This window comes from Mycteria americana, chromosome 16 (genome assembly GCF_035582795.1).
Source record: "Mycteria americana isolate JAX WOST 10 ecotype Jacksonville Zoo and Gardens chromosome 16, USCA_MyAme_1.0, whole genome shotgun sequence".
Taxonomy (NCBI): domain Eukaryota; kingdom Metazoa; phylum Chordata; class Aves; order Ciconiiformes; family Ciconiidae; genus Mycteria; species Mycteria americana.
In genome coordinates, this window is record NC_134380.1 from 13,858,731 (window position 1) to 13,871,234 (window position 12,504).

General features: G+C 70.4%; 1 protein-coding gene across 2 annotated transcripts; it reads left to right on the forward strand.

Moving 5' to 3' along the window:
- Positions 1–7,191: 7,191 nt before the first annotated feature.
- On the forward strand, positions 7,192–11,743 carry CBX8 (chromobox 8). Of its 2 annotated transcripts, none has more exons than XM_075518645.1 (5): positions 7,192–7,342; positions 7,807–7,850; positions 8,045–8,110; positions 8,185–8,275; positions 8,462–11,743. In XM_075518645.1, the coding sequence occupies exons 1-5, from the start codon at positions 7,274–7,276 to the stop codon at positions 9,299–9,301; spliced, it is 1,110 nt and encodes a 369-aa protein (XP_075374760.1). In that variant the 5' UTR covers positions 7,192–7,273; the 3' UTR covers positions 9,302–11,743. The 2 variants fall into 2 exon arrangements, with proteins under 2 accessions (XP_075374760.1, XP_075374761.1); XM_075518646.1 differs by having other exon boundaries at positions 7,193–7,342; positions 8,209–8,275.
- Positions 11,744–12,504: the final 761 nt, after the last annotated feature.

Sequence of the window (12,504 nt, forward strand, 5' to 3'; positions counted from 1 at the left end):
GGGCGCCGCGCTCATCGCCATATAAGGGCATGAACCTAAATAGAGCACCTACCTTGCGCGGGCGGGGCGGGGCCGGGCCGGCGGGGCGGGGCCGGGGACCGGGCCGGGCCCCGCCGCAGCTGCCGCCCCCGCCCGGGGGAAGCCGCCGGCGGCCGGGAGGTGGGAGGGAGACGGGCCGCGCTTCACCTCTAATTGCTTTTGTTAAACGCGGAGTGGCGGGGCCGCGCGCGGGCGGGAGGGGCCGGGCAGGGCCGGCAGCAGGGCAGGGGGCTGGGACCGGGGCCGGGACCGGGGCCGGGCCCGGCGCTGGGACCGGGGCCGGGCCGGGCCGATCGCACCCCACGTCTCAGTCACAGCCCGGCTGAGACGTCCCCCGGCGGTACCGCCGCCACCGGCGCTGCTGGGCCGGGCACCGCGGTCCGGCCCGTCCCGGCGGAGCCGTCGGGTGGTCCCTGCCCACTCGTGGTGCTTCCGTGGCCGTTGCAGCCGGAGCCGCGAGGGAGCAGATTCGTCCTTCTGCCGTCCTGGCGCGCCGAGCAGCGCGGCACCGACGTGGGCAGCGGCGCGGGCGGGACGGAGCCGCGCCGGTTAGATGGGGGTGGGGGGGGTGGTGTCTCCCGAAGCGTTCAGGTTTCCACGCCCGACGCAGCGCTCGGGTGGGTTCCTCCTTCGCCCCCCTCTGCAAACAACCCGTATTTACGTTCCTACAAATAATCAGCAAATTCAGAAGCCCCGGAAACAAAAGGTCCTTTGTGCGGAGCGCTCGCAGCCTGCGGCCGGGCGATAAAGCGGCGGCCCGCCCGCCTCGCCCCCGGGAGCGGCACTTCCCTCGCACGGGGGTTTCGGTGCCACCCGCGGCGCGGAGCAGCGCGGCTGCAGGGGGACGGCCCCGGGGCCGGGGCCGACGAGCGGCTCTCGGTGCGTGTCGGCATGCCTGGAAACCGGGAGTCGGTGCTTTGCCGTGGGCGCTCCGGGCTCCCCGTGGGCGCTCCCCGCAGGGAGAGCCGGGCGGACACCCCACACCCCCCCCCGCTCAGCCTCCGCGGAGCCGGGGCTGTGCTCGGGGCACGCCGCCCCCACGGGCCCTGCTGGGGAGCGTGCACCAGTGGCTGCGGGGACACGTGTGGGGCGGCTCCCACGCGCAATGCCGAAGCGGGAGACTCTCCGACGGTTCGCAGGTGTGTGCTGCGGCGGAGGACGGCGGCTGCTCTCCCCCGCGGGGACCGCGGAGGGGAGACACCCCCCCTCCCGCCGCACCGCCCCGGGACCTGGCACAGCTCCCGGGGCCTCCTGCGGGCGCTTCGCCCTGCCGAAGCCCGCGGTGCGGGGGGGGGCCCCGGGGCGGAGGGGGCGGCAGTGCCCCCCGGGGGTGGCGGGACCGCCGCCGGCTGCGCGGCGGCCGCAGCCGCCATTTCCAGTAGGACGGTGCCACCTATGGAAAGCACCTGGAATTAATCGGGCCGGCGGGGCCCCGCCGGGAAGCGTCGCCTTTCCCTGCGGCACCCTGGGGACGAGCCCGGGCCGCGCCCGCCGCCGAGCACCGCCGCTCCCCGCGCCCGCCCCCGGGGGCCGAACCGGGCCGGGCCGGGCCGGGGGGCGGCAGACGAGGCTCGGCCGCCCCGGTCGGCGGGGCCGCTGCTGTCCTTCAGCACCGCCGCCCCGGGCCCGGCTGCCCCGCGGAGGATGGTCGGCTCGGTCCCGGGGCGGCGGTGGGGCCGGGGAGGGGGGCGGGCCGCGGCGGTGGGCTGCACCGCCCCGGAGCGGTCCCCTCGCCGGCTGGCCGAGGCCCTGGTAACCGGGGGATAACGACCAACGGGGCGGAGAGAAGCGAGCCGGCCCAGGACCCACTGCCCCAGCCCGAGCCGGGGTGCTCGGCGTGGTCCGGCCAGCGCAGCCCCGGGGGGGGGATCCCCCGACGCCGAGGCTCCACGGAGCGTGTCCCGCAGGGGACCGAGCCCTGTCGCGGCGGCTCCATCCCGAGCCCCGGCGGAGCGAGAGCAGCGCCGGGCACCTGGACGGGGAGGAGGCCTCGGCCAGCGCCGGAGGAAGACGAGGAGAAGGCCCCGGGGCGGGCGGAGGACGGTGGCGGGGCCGCACCGCTGCGGGGGGGAAGCGCGGACCGCTCCGCACCCGCGCAGAGCGGTGCCCGACGGCCGTCCCGAGGGGAGCTGCCTGCCCTGGGGGAGCCCCCCCGGTCCTGCCTGTCCCGGCTGCCCGCCCGGCGCACCTTGCCCGCGCCCTACCCCCTTCTCGTCGCCCCCGGTCCCAGGAGAAGGGGCAGCAGCCGCGCCCGGTGTACCTCCCGGGGATCCGCCGGCCCTGAGCCGTGCACCACCGGGGCACGCTGCCTCCCCCCGCCGGCCCTGGGCGCCGGAGCCGCCGGGTAAGCCCTGCCCCGGCACGAATTCGATGTCAACCACGTCGACACGAAAACTTCCTCGCACGGGAATTCCTGGGGAATGGGAAGGAGCGGCCCCGCGGGGACACCGCTGCCCGGGCACCCCTCGAGAGCTCCCCTCCCCGCACCGGGGGCCCCCGCGCTCCGGACAGCAGCCTCGGCGGCACCGGGGGATGCCGGGGGTCCGGGCGCACGGCAGCGCGGTGTCCCGGGGGAAAGGGGTGGGAAACGCGGGCGGCCCGGTCCCGCCTGCAGCGAGCCCACGTGTGACCGCAGCCCCGTGTATGGCACCGTCTCCAGGCCCGCTCTCGGTCCCGGGGGGTCGGTCCTGCCCCGGCCGCCCTCTCCCGCGTGGGGTGCGGGTGCCGCAGCTGGGGGCCGGTCGCTGCCTCCCCGCCTCGCCCCGAGCTGCTCGGAAACGAAAAGGCAGCGTGCCGGCGGCCCGGCTGCTCCCCGGCCCAGGGCAGGGCTGGGGGCCGGCGGTGCCGGGGGGTCCCCGGGTCCGCGCCCGCCCCGCCGGGACAGCCCGGCACCGGCCCGGGGGGGCGTGAATTTGCCCCGAGGCTCGTCCCGGCTCCGTTCAGCCGCCGGTGGAGGGAATCGTTTTTCCCCCCGGCTCGGGAAGGGAACCAGGCCGGGAGAAGCCCGCAGCCGAACCGGGCGGCGGGGCGGGACCCCGAGGCCGGCCGCCCCGAGGGTGCCGGGAGGGTGGGAGGGACTGTCCACGAACGCAGAGAGCTCGCGTGGAATGGGGCTCCGGGGCGCGCTCTGCCCTGCCCGGCGGTACCCACGGTCCGGCCGGGCTGCAGGATGCCTCTCCCGGGACACAAGGTCCGGCCCGGCGGCGGGGTCGGTTCGGGGACTCGCAGGCTCCGGGGCTCTGCCGCGGGGGCGACTTGCTCCGTCCCCGCTTCCCCCCGCGGTCTCAGCGTTGGGGCCATACTCGGGCCGCCCAGGAGAAAGGGACACGGGGGGAGAGCAACCGTGGCGTAGCCGGGTTTCCGACCGGCACCGGCAGCCTCGGTCGCCCCGGGAATCGGTCCGGCCCGGGAGCTGGGCTGGATCCTAGTGGGATCCGTGCGTGGGTATCCGTGGGGCGGAGCAGCACGGGCGCCGGAGCGCACGGGAAGCCGCGGGGAAAAGCCCGGCTGCGGCGCGGGGATCGATCGTGCCGGCGCTTGGGTTGGAGCCAGCTCCCTCCCGCCCCGCCGCCACCCCCGGCTCAGCAGCGCTCGGACACGCGTGCTCGCCCCGCCGCCCCCACGCGCGGTCCCGGAAGGGGCAGTAGCCCCCCGGTTTCGTTGCAAAGCTCGCAGCCGTGGAGGCCCCCGCACAGAGAGAAACGAGGGGGGAGCCGGGCACTCAGCCCCGCGGCGGCTCGCTGAGCCCGGAGGAGCTCATCGCACGAGTCCGGGCCGGGGGAGCGGAGATCCGGCGGCCGCGGGGCGGATTTGGGGTCAAATGGGCGGAAACGGGGTTTGCCGCGGCGGCGCACGCCCGCGCCGGGCCGGAGCCGTCCCCGAGTCCGCGCTGAGCCCCGGGACCCCGGGGCAGGGCCGGGGCCGGGCGGGGCCGGCGGGGGCGGCGGGGGCGCGGGGACGAGCGGCCCCCCCCGGCCGAGAGCCCGTGGGGCGCCCAGGCAGCTTCTGCCGTTGACCTCGGGAGCGTGGAGGGCGGCCCGTGCCCGGGCTCCGCTCCTGCTCCCGGTGGCCTGGCCGGGCGGGAGGGGCCCCCGCAGCGCCGCCGGCCCCGGGCGAAGGGGGTCCCCGGGCCCCCTCCGGCAGCGGGAGGAACTGCTCGGGAGAGCCGGGGACGGTCCCGCCCGCCGCTGTCTCGTCCCGCGGCGCCGAGGCGGCTCCGTCCCGCATCTCCTTCCGGGCCAAGACCCCCCCACGAGCGGCCGCAGCCCCGGCCCTGGCTCGCCCATGGCCCGGGGGCTCCGGCCGGACCCCCACGCAGAGGCGGTCGCTCCCCGCTGCTTCCCCCACGCCGTTCTCGTTTGCGTCTCGCCATCTCTCTGCCCCCCCGCACCGCAACCGGGGATCCAGCGCCGGCCCCGCGCGGGTCCCGCGTGGGTCACGGCGGGGGACGGAGCGATTCCCTCCGCCGATGCCCGCACGGGAGCCAGCAGGAGCCGCGGCCTTCTCCCTCTCCGCCCCCACGCGTGGCTGTGGGGCTCCGCGGAGAAGCGGAGCTCCACGCAGGCGACGGGGCAAAGGCGGCTGCTCAGCCGGGGGCTCCGCGGCCCCTCAGGGCTCCCGTGCGGCGTCGGTGCGGGGAGGCTCGGCCCCGGGACCGTGCTTCCCACCTGCACCGGGAACACCGGCAGCGGAGGTGCGGGGCAAACACCCCGTTTCCCCGGGCTGCAGCAGCCCCGCGGCCACGGGGAAGGGCCCCGCTCGGCCCCGCTGCGCCGCCGCGGACGCTGCCCCGGGAGCCCCGAGCAGCGGAGAGAAGCGGGGGCACCGGCACCGGCACCGTCCGGGCCGGGAGGACGATCCGCCCCCCCCCCCCGCCCCAGCCCCGCGCCCCCCCGGCCGGGCGTTGCTGCCCCGGGTCTCCCTTCTGCGTGGGAAGGTGCTTCCCGGGAGCGGGATCCGCGCCGCCGCGTCCACGCCAGTTCACGAGCCGCCCCGCGACCTGCCTTAATTAACAACGATTAATTCGACATTAACGAAAAACTCCCCGGGACGCTGCTCGCCGGGGGTCGGGAGGGCGCGGGGGGAGCGCTCCCCCCGCCCGGCCCCTCTGCGCCGGGCCGGGCACGCCGCGCAGAACCCACGGGGCTGGAGGCGTAGGGCTGGGAGCCCACGGGAGTCGCGGGGTGGAAATCTCCCGCCTTCTCCCGTGAGCGCAGTTTCGCCTCGGCCAGCGGCGGCGGGAGGAGGGCTCTGCCCGCCGAGACCCGACCCACGCGCCCCGCGAGTCCCCCGTGGGGTCGCGGGGCTCCAGCCCCCGGCGCTGCCCGCGGGGGCCCAGGACCCCCACCCATGTCCCCCCCACCGCAGGGGAACAGTTTCCGCCGTGACCGCCGTTGGAGGTCCCTGCCCGCTCGGGTGACGGGACCGGGCAGCGCTCCGCGGCGGCGGGCGGGAGCCCCAGGGGACAACGATCCCGGGACGGGGACAACGCCGGTGCCCTCCGCTCCCCCGTGCCGGTCCCGGCGTGTCCCGGGGCCCGTGGCTCCCCCCGGGGCGGCTGCCCAGGCCGGCGGAAGGCAAGTGCCTCGTAGCCCCTGCACCGAGCGGGCGCACGGGGGAGATGGCCCCGCAGCCGCGCTGGCCTCGCCGTCCCCGCCACGGGTGACCCGGCCCCCCCCCGCGGCAACCGGCAGCCAGACCAGAGCCCCGGGGCGAGGCAGCCGCCGTCGCATTTACCGGAGAGGAAGCGCAGCCGGATCCTCGGAGCCACGCCCACCGTGGGGTCTCCCACGCGTGAGCGCGGCGGCCGCCCAGGCCCACTCCCCCTCGGCTTCGAGCTCCTTAGTGGAGGAGGGCGGGAGGCGGGGGGGGCGGGGCAGGTCCACGAGAGGCCTCGCCTGGCTTCGTCCCGCGTGGACGGGTCGCAGAAGCCCACTCAGCACCGGGCCGTGGTGCTGCGGGTCCCACTCGCGGGGCAGCCCCGGGCGGCACCGCTGCCCCCGGGCTCGGGAACGGCGTCCCTCCGCGGGACGGGGCTGGAGCGCTGCCGGGCCCCGCCGGAGCCTCCCCGCGCCGGCCCCGGGGGCGGTTTGGGACCTCGCTCGGCTGCGGGCGGGGGACCGGGCGCTTTGGATCTCCGGGCCCCCGGAGGCTGGACAGGTCCCCCGCGGCTCGCCGCCCCCACGCGCGTGTCTCGATCTCCCGTGGCCGCCTCGGGGACGGACTCGCGGCGGGAGAAGGCGACGGCTCCCGGGCGGGACGCGGTGCGGCGGGGCGAGCGGCAGAGCCGGGAAGGGGGCCGGGGGGGGGGGGGGCCGGTACCGGCTGGCGGCCCCGCAGTGCCGCCCGCGCACCCACGCCACTTTGCTGATGGGTAACGCGGGGGGGACACGGACACCAAATCCTGCGTGGGGCCGCCCCGCTGGCCCCGGGGCCACCCCTGCGCCCCCCCCGGGGAACGCAGCCGGGGGCTGCCGGCGCGGGGAAACCGGAGGCCGCTGAGCTCCGCGCCGCCGGGAAGGATCCGCACTCCCGCAGGAGCAGCGGCGCCGAGCGGCCCGCGGGACCGCCTGTCTCCGTGGACGGTGGGTCACAGCCGCGGCGGCGGCGGCCCACCGTGGTCGGGGCGGTTCGTGCGTCAGCGCTCCCGCCTCCGACACCCTTCCCTTTGTCCCAGCACCGGCCGCCGGGCCGGGCCGCCGAGCACCGGGGAACGGCCCCGCCGCCCCCCTCCCCGCCCCGGTCCGCCCCGTCCAGGTGCTGGCGGGGGGCCGGCCCGCCCCGTCCCCGGGGCCGAGGGAGGCGGCGGCGGCGGCGGCGGCGCCTCCCCGCGCTCCCGGGGCGCCTTTGTGCTCCGCTCCCCGCCTCCTCCTCCTCCTCCGCCGCCCCCCCCCCCTCCCCGCGCCCCCCCGCCGGGGCCGGCCCCCCCCCCCCCCCCCGGAGCGGAGCGGGGCGTGGCGCGGAGGGCGTGGCGGGGCGTGGCATCCCGACCGCCCCCCTCCCCGCGCGCCCCCGCCGGCGGCCCCGCCCCGCGCTCATCGGGACGCGGCGCACGTCGGGGGGCGGGGCGGCGGCGCGGGCCAATGCGGCGCGGGCGGAATATTCCACCCGGCTCCGCCAGCAACAAGTGCGGGGGGGGCGGGGGGGGGGGCCGCGGCGCTGACGTCAGCGGGCGGAGTATTATGGTCTGGGCTGCGCTGGCGGCTGCCTGTGTGCTGCGAGCGGCCGCGTAAACATGGAGCTCTCGGCCGTCGGGGAGCGCGTCTTCGCGGCCGAGGCCCTGCTCAAGCGCCGCATCCGCAAAGTAGGTTCCCCCCCCGGCTCCCGCGCCGCCCCCCCTCCCTCCGCCCCCGGCCCCGCGCCTTCCCCCGGCCCCGCCGCTGCGGCGGCCCCGCCGGCCCCGGCCCGGTTGCGGCTGGGCGCCCGCTGGGGGCGGCTCTTTCTCCCCGCCGCATGCCCGGGCGCTCCCCGCCGGCGGGGCGGGCGTGCTCCGCCGCTGCCTGCCCGCCCCGCCGGGCTGCGCACCCCCCCGGGCTTTTATTTAACCATTATTCTCTCTCTCTTTTTTTTTTTTTTTTTTTTTTTGTTGCATCCCCCCCCCCCCCCCCCCCCGCGCTCTCCTCCTCCTCCCCCCCGCCCCCCGCGTGTTTTTGACACGCGCCGCGGGCGCGTGTTTGCTGCACGCGTGGAATCGCGGGTGTATCTTTGTTGCGGGCGTTTATCGCCGTTTCCCTCCATGCATATTTATTTCTCTCTTCGCATCCGCAGGGGCGCATGGAATATCTCGTAAAATGGAAGGGCTGGTCTCAGAAGTAAGTCGGCCGTTTGTCCGTGGGGCCCCGCAGGCGGGGGGCCGTGGGGAGATGGCTCGCCGCAGCCCTGCTCGAGCCATTGTCGGAGAAGGGAAACTTGGGTCCCTTCCTTTTTGCCCCGTATTTTTTTAATTGTGTTTATGTTTTCTCTCTCGGGCTCCTCACGCCGTTCCCTCTCGCTGTCCCCCCCCCAGGTACAGCACTTGGGAACCCGAGGAGAACATCCTGGACGCCCGGCTGCTCGCCGCCTTCGAGGAAAGGTACAAGGCCTTTGCTAGCTATAGCCGTTGCGCTTGTAAATATGTTGCTGTCTTGTAGCTATGCTGAATTGAAGCTTTGGTTTTTTTAACACCTCTAGGGAGCGAGAAATGGAGCTATACGGGCCCAAAAAGCGAGGCCCCAAGCCCAAAACCTTCCTGCTAAAGGTAAGGAGGCCGGAGCCCCGCACGCGCCGGTGCCGGCCGGGGCTGCGTGCCGCGGCGGGGAGCGGGTCCCTCTCCGGCCCCCGTGAAGGATGCTCCTCGCAAAGGCGGCCTCTTGTCTCGTAAGTTGTAATTACGCAGCCGGATGGCAGGATAATAAAGTCACCGGTTGATTTATCTTCTTTGCAGGCCCAGGCAAAAGCAAAAGCCAAAACCTATGAATTCCGCAGTGACTCTTCCAGGGGGATCCGGGTCCCGTATCCCGGCAGGTCCCCCCAGGAGCTGGGCTCCACGTCCCGGGCTAGGGAAGGACTGAGAAACATAGCCCTGGCTCCCCAGGGCAGCTCCAGCACCAGCACCCCCAAGGCAGACGGCATCCGGGACCGGGTGATCCGCGTGGAGGAGAAACCCGGGGAGACCCCCAAAAAGAGAGGCCCGAAGCCCAGGAAGGAGCTTTACAAGGACCTGGCGGAGACTCTGGATGCCTCCAAGAGGAAACTGGGGGACCCGGGGGACAAGGTGGGGGACTACCTGAAGGCCAGAAAGATGGAGGAGGCGGCGGCGGGGGTGGCCAAGTTCGGCTCGGGACACAGCGTCATCCAGCTGGCCAGGCGGCAGGACCCCGACCTCCCCGGCGCCCTGCCCGGCCCCAACCGAGCCGAGGTGGGTGCCAAGCTGGGAGCCGCCGAGACCTACCCTCCCCGGCTGGCCAAGCACCGGGCAGACTTTCTGGACCCCAAGGGGCAGGGGGGGCTGGACCCCGGCGGGCCCAAGCTCCTGCACGGCGCGGTGAGCCCGGGCGCCGTGGGCAGCCTGTACCGCGACGGCGTGGGGGGCCAGGCGGGGCGGCCCTCCCTCATCGCCAGGATCCCCGTCTCCAGGATCCTGGGGGACCCCGAGGAGGAGTCCTGGAGCCCCTCGCTCAACAACCTGGAGAAGGTGGTGGTAACTGATGTGACCTCTAACTTTTTGACCGTCACCATCAAGGAGAGCAGCACGGACCAAGGATTCTTTAAAGAGAAGCGATGAGTTTGTCGGCGGTGGTGCTGGGGTTTTCTTCGGTCAGATCCAGACAAAAGCTTGGTTAGAGCTTGGTGGGCCTTTTTTTTTTTTTTTTTTCTTTTCTTTTTCCTTTTTTTTTTTTTTTTTGGTGTCCTGGAGAGGATTTAGAAACTGTCCTAAATTCATTAACTCATTCTTTTTTTTTTTTTTTTTTTCCCCCCCACGTCTTACATTTCGTTGGAAAGATTATCTCTAGAGTTATATTTTCTATTAGATGTAAATATGTTATTTAAGAAAAAATGCTTATATATATATCTATATATATATATTTCAACTCTGAGTTGTTTTATTTAAATGGAGACAACAGTGACTGCTCAGTTGCTCTTAGAAAGGACAATAAAACTGAGAACGAACGGAGTTCATGCATCTGTTGCAGGAGCCGGTGTACATAACGAACAATGTTCATAGCGAATTATGTTCTGGGTTTTTTTAACTATTATTTTTCATATGATGCTATGGATGGCAGAGGGGGGACGTGTTACTCCCTCGGAGGGCAAAGTGCCCTGATTTCTTGATTGTGATAGAAGGTGTTGCTTGTACAATCAAGTGTGCTGTGTCCAGAACTGTTGCCCTTGACAGTTGAAGTAAGCACTTGAATTTACAGTATTGTTGGGGAGGGGGCGTTTCCAGTCTAACAAAAAAAAAAAAAAAACCGTTGCTACGAAGTCGGGGCGGGGAAAAGCAGAAATCCATAAAAAGGCTAAAACTGTTCTAGCGGAGTATTAACTTGAATTGCCTTTTCTTGCAAAGGAAGAGGAGGGTTGTGTGTGTAAGGTTCCTGAGAGGGGTGATACTGAAATGCACTTTAATAGAGTTGTCCTAGCAGTTGTGGGAGACAGGACTGAGCTGAGAATCTGTTTTCATTTTGTCTGGTCGCTTGATTCTGTTCCCCTTCCCACTTAAAAAAAAAAAAAAAACAAAAAAAAAAAACCAAAACCCACCCAACAAACCCCCCCTCTGTTTACATTCCTGAAATGCCAGAGAGGTTTGGGAGGGTAGCATGTCACTGCCCATATTTAGATGCTTTATACCGCTATAGAAAGTGGATTTTTTTTTTTCCCAATACAGTTCACTTCAGACTGTTGGAAGACTCCAGATAAAGTGTTTTGTAATATCCACATCTCTGACAAATCCCAGAGCCACCTTTATGCATTCAGAGACAATAAATATTTCCCTTTTCTTATGCTAGTTAAACAATAGCCAAGAGGCGAAATATTCCCGTGTGCGAGCAGCCCTGCTGACTCGGGTGGCTTTTTGTGGTTTATTTGCCTGTGTTATTTCTCCTGGCTCTGGAGGACCCTGCCGTGTTTGGCCCCGGGCCGGGGCAGGGCACGGCCGTGGGGTTGCGTGGCTCTGAACAAAGCGCAGCGGGTCGAGCAGTAGCCACGGGCGGCCGTGGGGGAGACGCGGGGGCTGCGGCCCCCCGCTCTCCTTGCTCCTTCTCCCCCAGCTCGGTTGCGGCCTGACCCGGGTGGGGAGCGGGACCTTCACCCGTGGTGTGATTTTGGTTGAGGTGGAGCAGGTGTCCCCGTCCTGACGCGTTGGTCGGAGCATCTCTCTGGGTTGGAAAGCACAAATCTGTCCGGCAGCGCCCAAGGGCCGGGGCTGGGCCAGGTCACCCTCGTCCCTCCTGGCCGGCTGCCCCGGCCGAGCTCCCGGAGGCTCCCGGTTTGTTCGGGGGCTGCACGGGGCGTGAAAGCACACGGGGCCTGATGGGTGCGGAAAGGGGCTGGGGCAAGGAGCAGCCAGCGGCTGTTGGGCCCATCTGTGGCTCCACCTTGCTGGGTCTCCTTCCCCATCCTCCTTTTGGGACCCTTGTCAGATGGCCTAGCCGGAGGATGCTGTATTGACAGTGCAAAGGGAGCCATGTCTGTCAGTTCTGGAATTCTTTTTGTTGGTTTTTTTTGTTTGTTTTTCTTTTTTTTAAGGCATATTTTGTAAAAATGGAGATTTTTAACTTGGTTTGTACGAAGAGCCAATGTGCTGGTTTCGGTGCCAGGGGCAGCCGACACGGGACGTGGGTTATTGGAGGGACGGTGAGGGGATTGAGCTGCCCGTCCTCCCGCTGCCGCCATGCCGAGGCTGGAGGATGCCTCCCTTTGCGACGGAGCCCGGAGCCGCGCTCCCGCCCTGCCGGGACGCGGTCGGGATTTAGTGTGCTTCGCTCCATCCCCGTGTATATGTGTGCGTCCAGACACACGTATATGGAGCAAAACATACATGTGGGTGTATATGTGTGTATGTATATAGCGACGTATATACTGAGTGTGTGTGCGTGGGGGTGTGTGTGCGTGAATTATTTAAATCTAAGACTTGTACAAAAACGATTTGGCTAAATCTCAGTCTCAGAAGTGAAGCTTAACTACGTGTCTTCTGCCAGCCGTGAATGTCCATGAGACCTGCTTTTTATGTGAGTTTAAATATATACTTTGTAAATAGAGCCGTGTCTGTCTTCCCTTTGTGGCCCTGGGGCGGGGGGAGGGCGCGGGGCCGGGGGGTGCCCGGGAGCACACCGGGGTGGGTGGTGGGGCCCTGACGGGGAGGGGGGCCCCGCATCCCCCCTGTGCGGGGCCGGGACCCGACGGGGCGGGGGGAGGCCAGGGTGCCGCCGGGCCGGGCCGCCCCCGGAGGTCCCGCGGTGCCCGGACGGGGCGGCGGCGGGGGCCGTCTGCGGCTCCGCAACGAGGAACGGCCCCGGGGCCGCCGCTCCGCCCCCCGGGGAAGGCGCCCGGGTACCGGGCCGAGCCCCACCGCTGCCCCGGGCCGCGGCGTTCCGCCCTTCCGACGGGACGGGCAGCGCGGCGGGGGTGCGGGTCGGGGCCCCGGGGCGCGGCGGCCGCCCCTGCCTGCCGAGCCCGGCCTTTGTATTCAAATCTGCCCCGGCCGCGGAGGCGGAGGGGAGCGGGGGGGGGGGTTGATGGGCTTTTTTTAAGCCGTGTCCTCATTAACCTCCTTTCCCCGCTCCGCCGGGTGAAAGGCGCGGACCCCGCGCTGTGGGAGCTGTCAGCGCCTGGGCGCGGAGAATGAGGGCCGGGGAGGAGCGGGGAAAGGGCCGCACAATGGCGCCTTTCTCCCCCGGCCCAGCGGGGGGGCCCTTTCACACGGGCCGCGGCGGGGCCCCCGGCGGGGCGGGCGCGGAGGGAGGGGGTGGGGACGGCGGGGACCGGCTG

Coding starts and splice junctions, on each gene's coding strand:
- CBX8 (XM_075518645.1), top strand. CDS start 7,274: ATGGAGCTCTCGGCCGTCGGGGAGCGCGTCTTCGCGGCCGAGGCCCTG. Junction 7,343..7,806: donor TCAAGCGCCGCATCCGCAAA/GTAGGTTCCCCC, acceptor TCGCATCCGCAG/GGGCGCATGGAATATCTCGT. Junction 7,851..8,044: donor TGGAAGGGCTGGTCTCAGAA/GTAAGTCGGCCG, acceptor TCCCCCCCCCAG/GTACAGCACTTGGGAACCCG.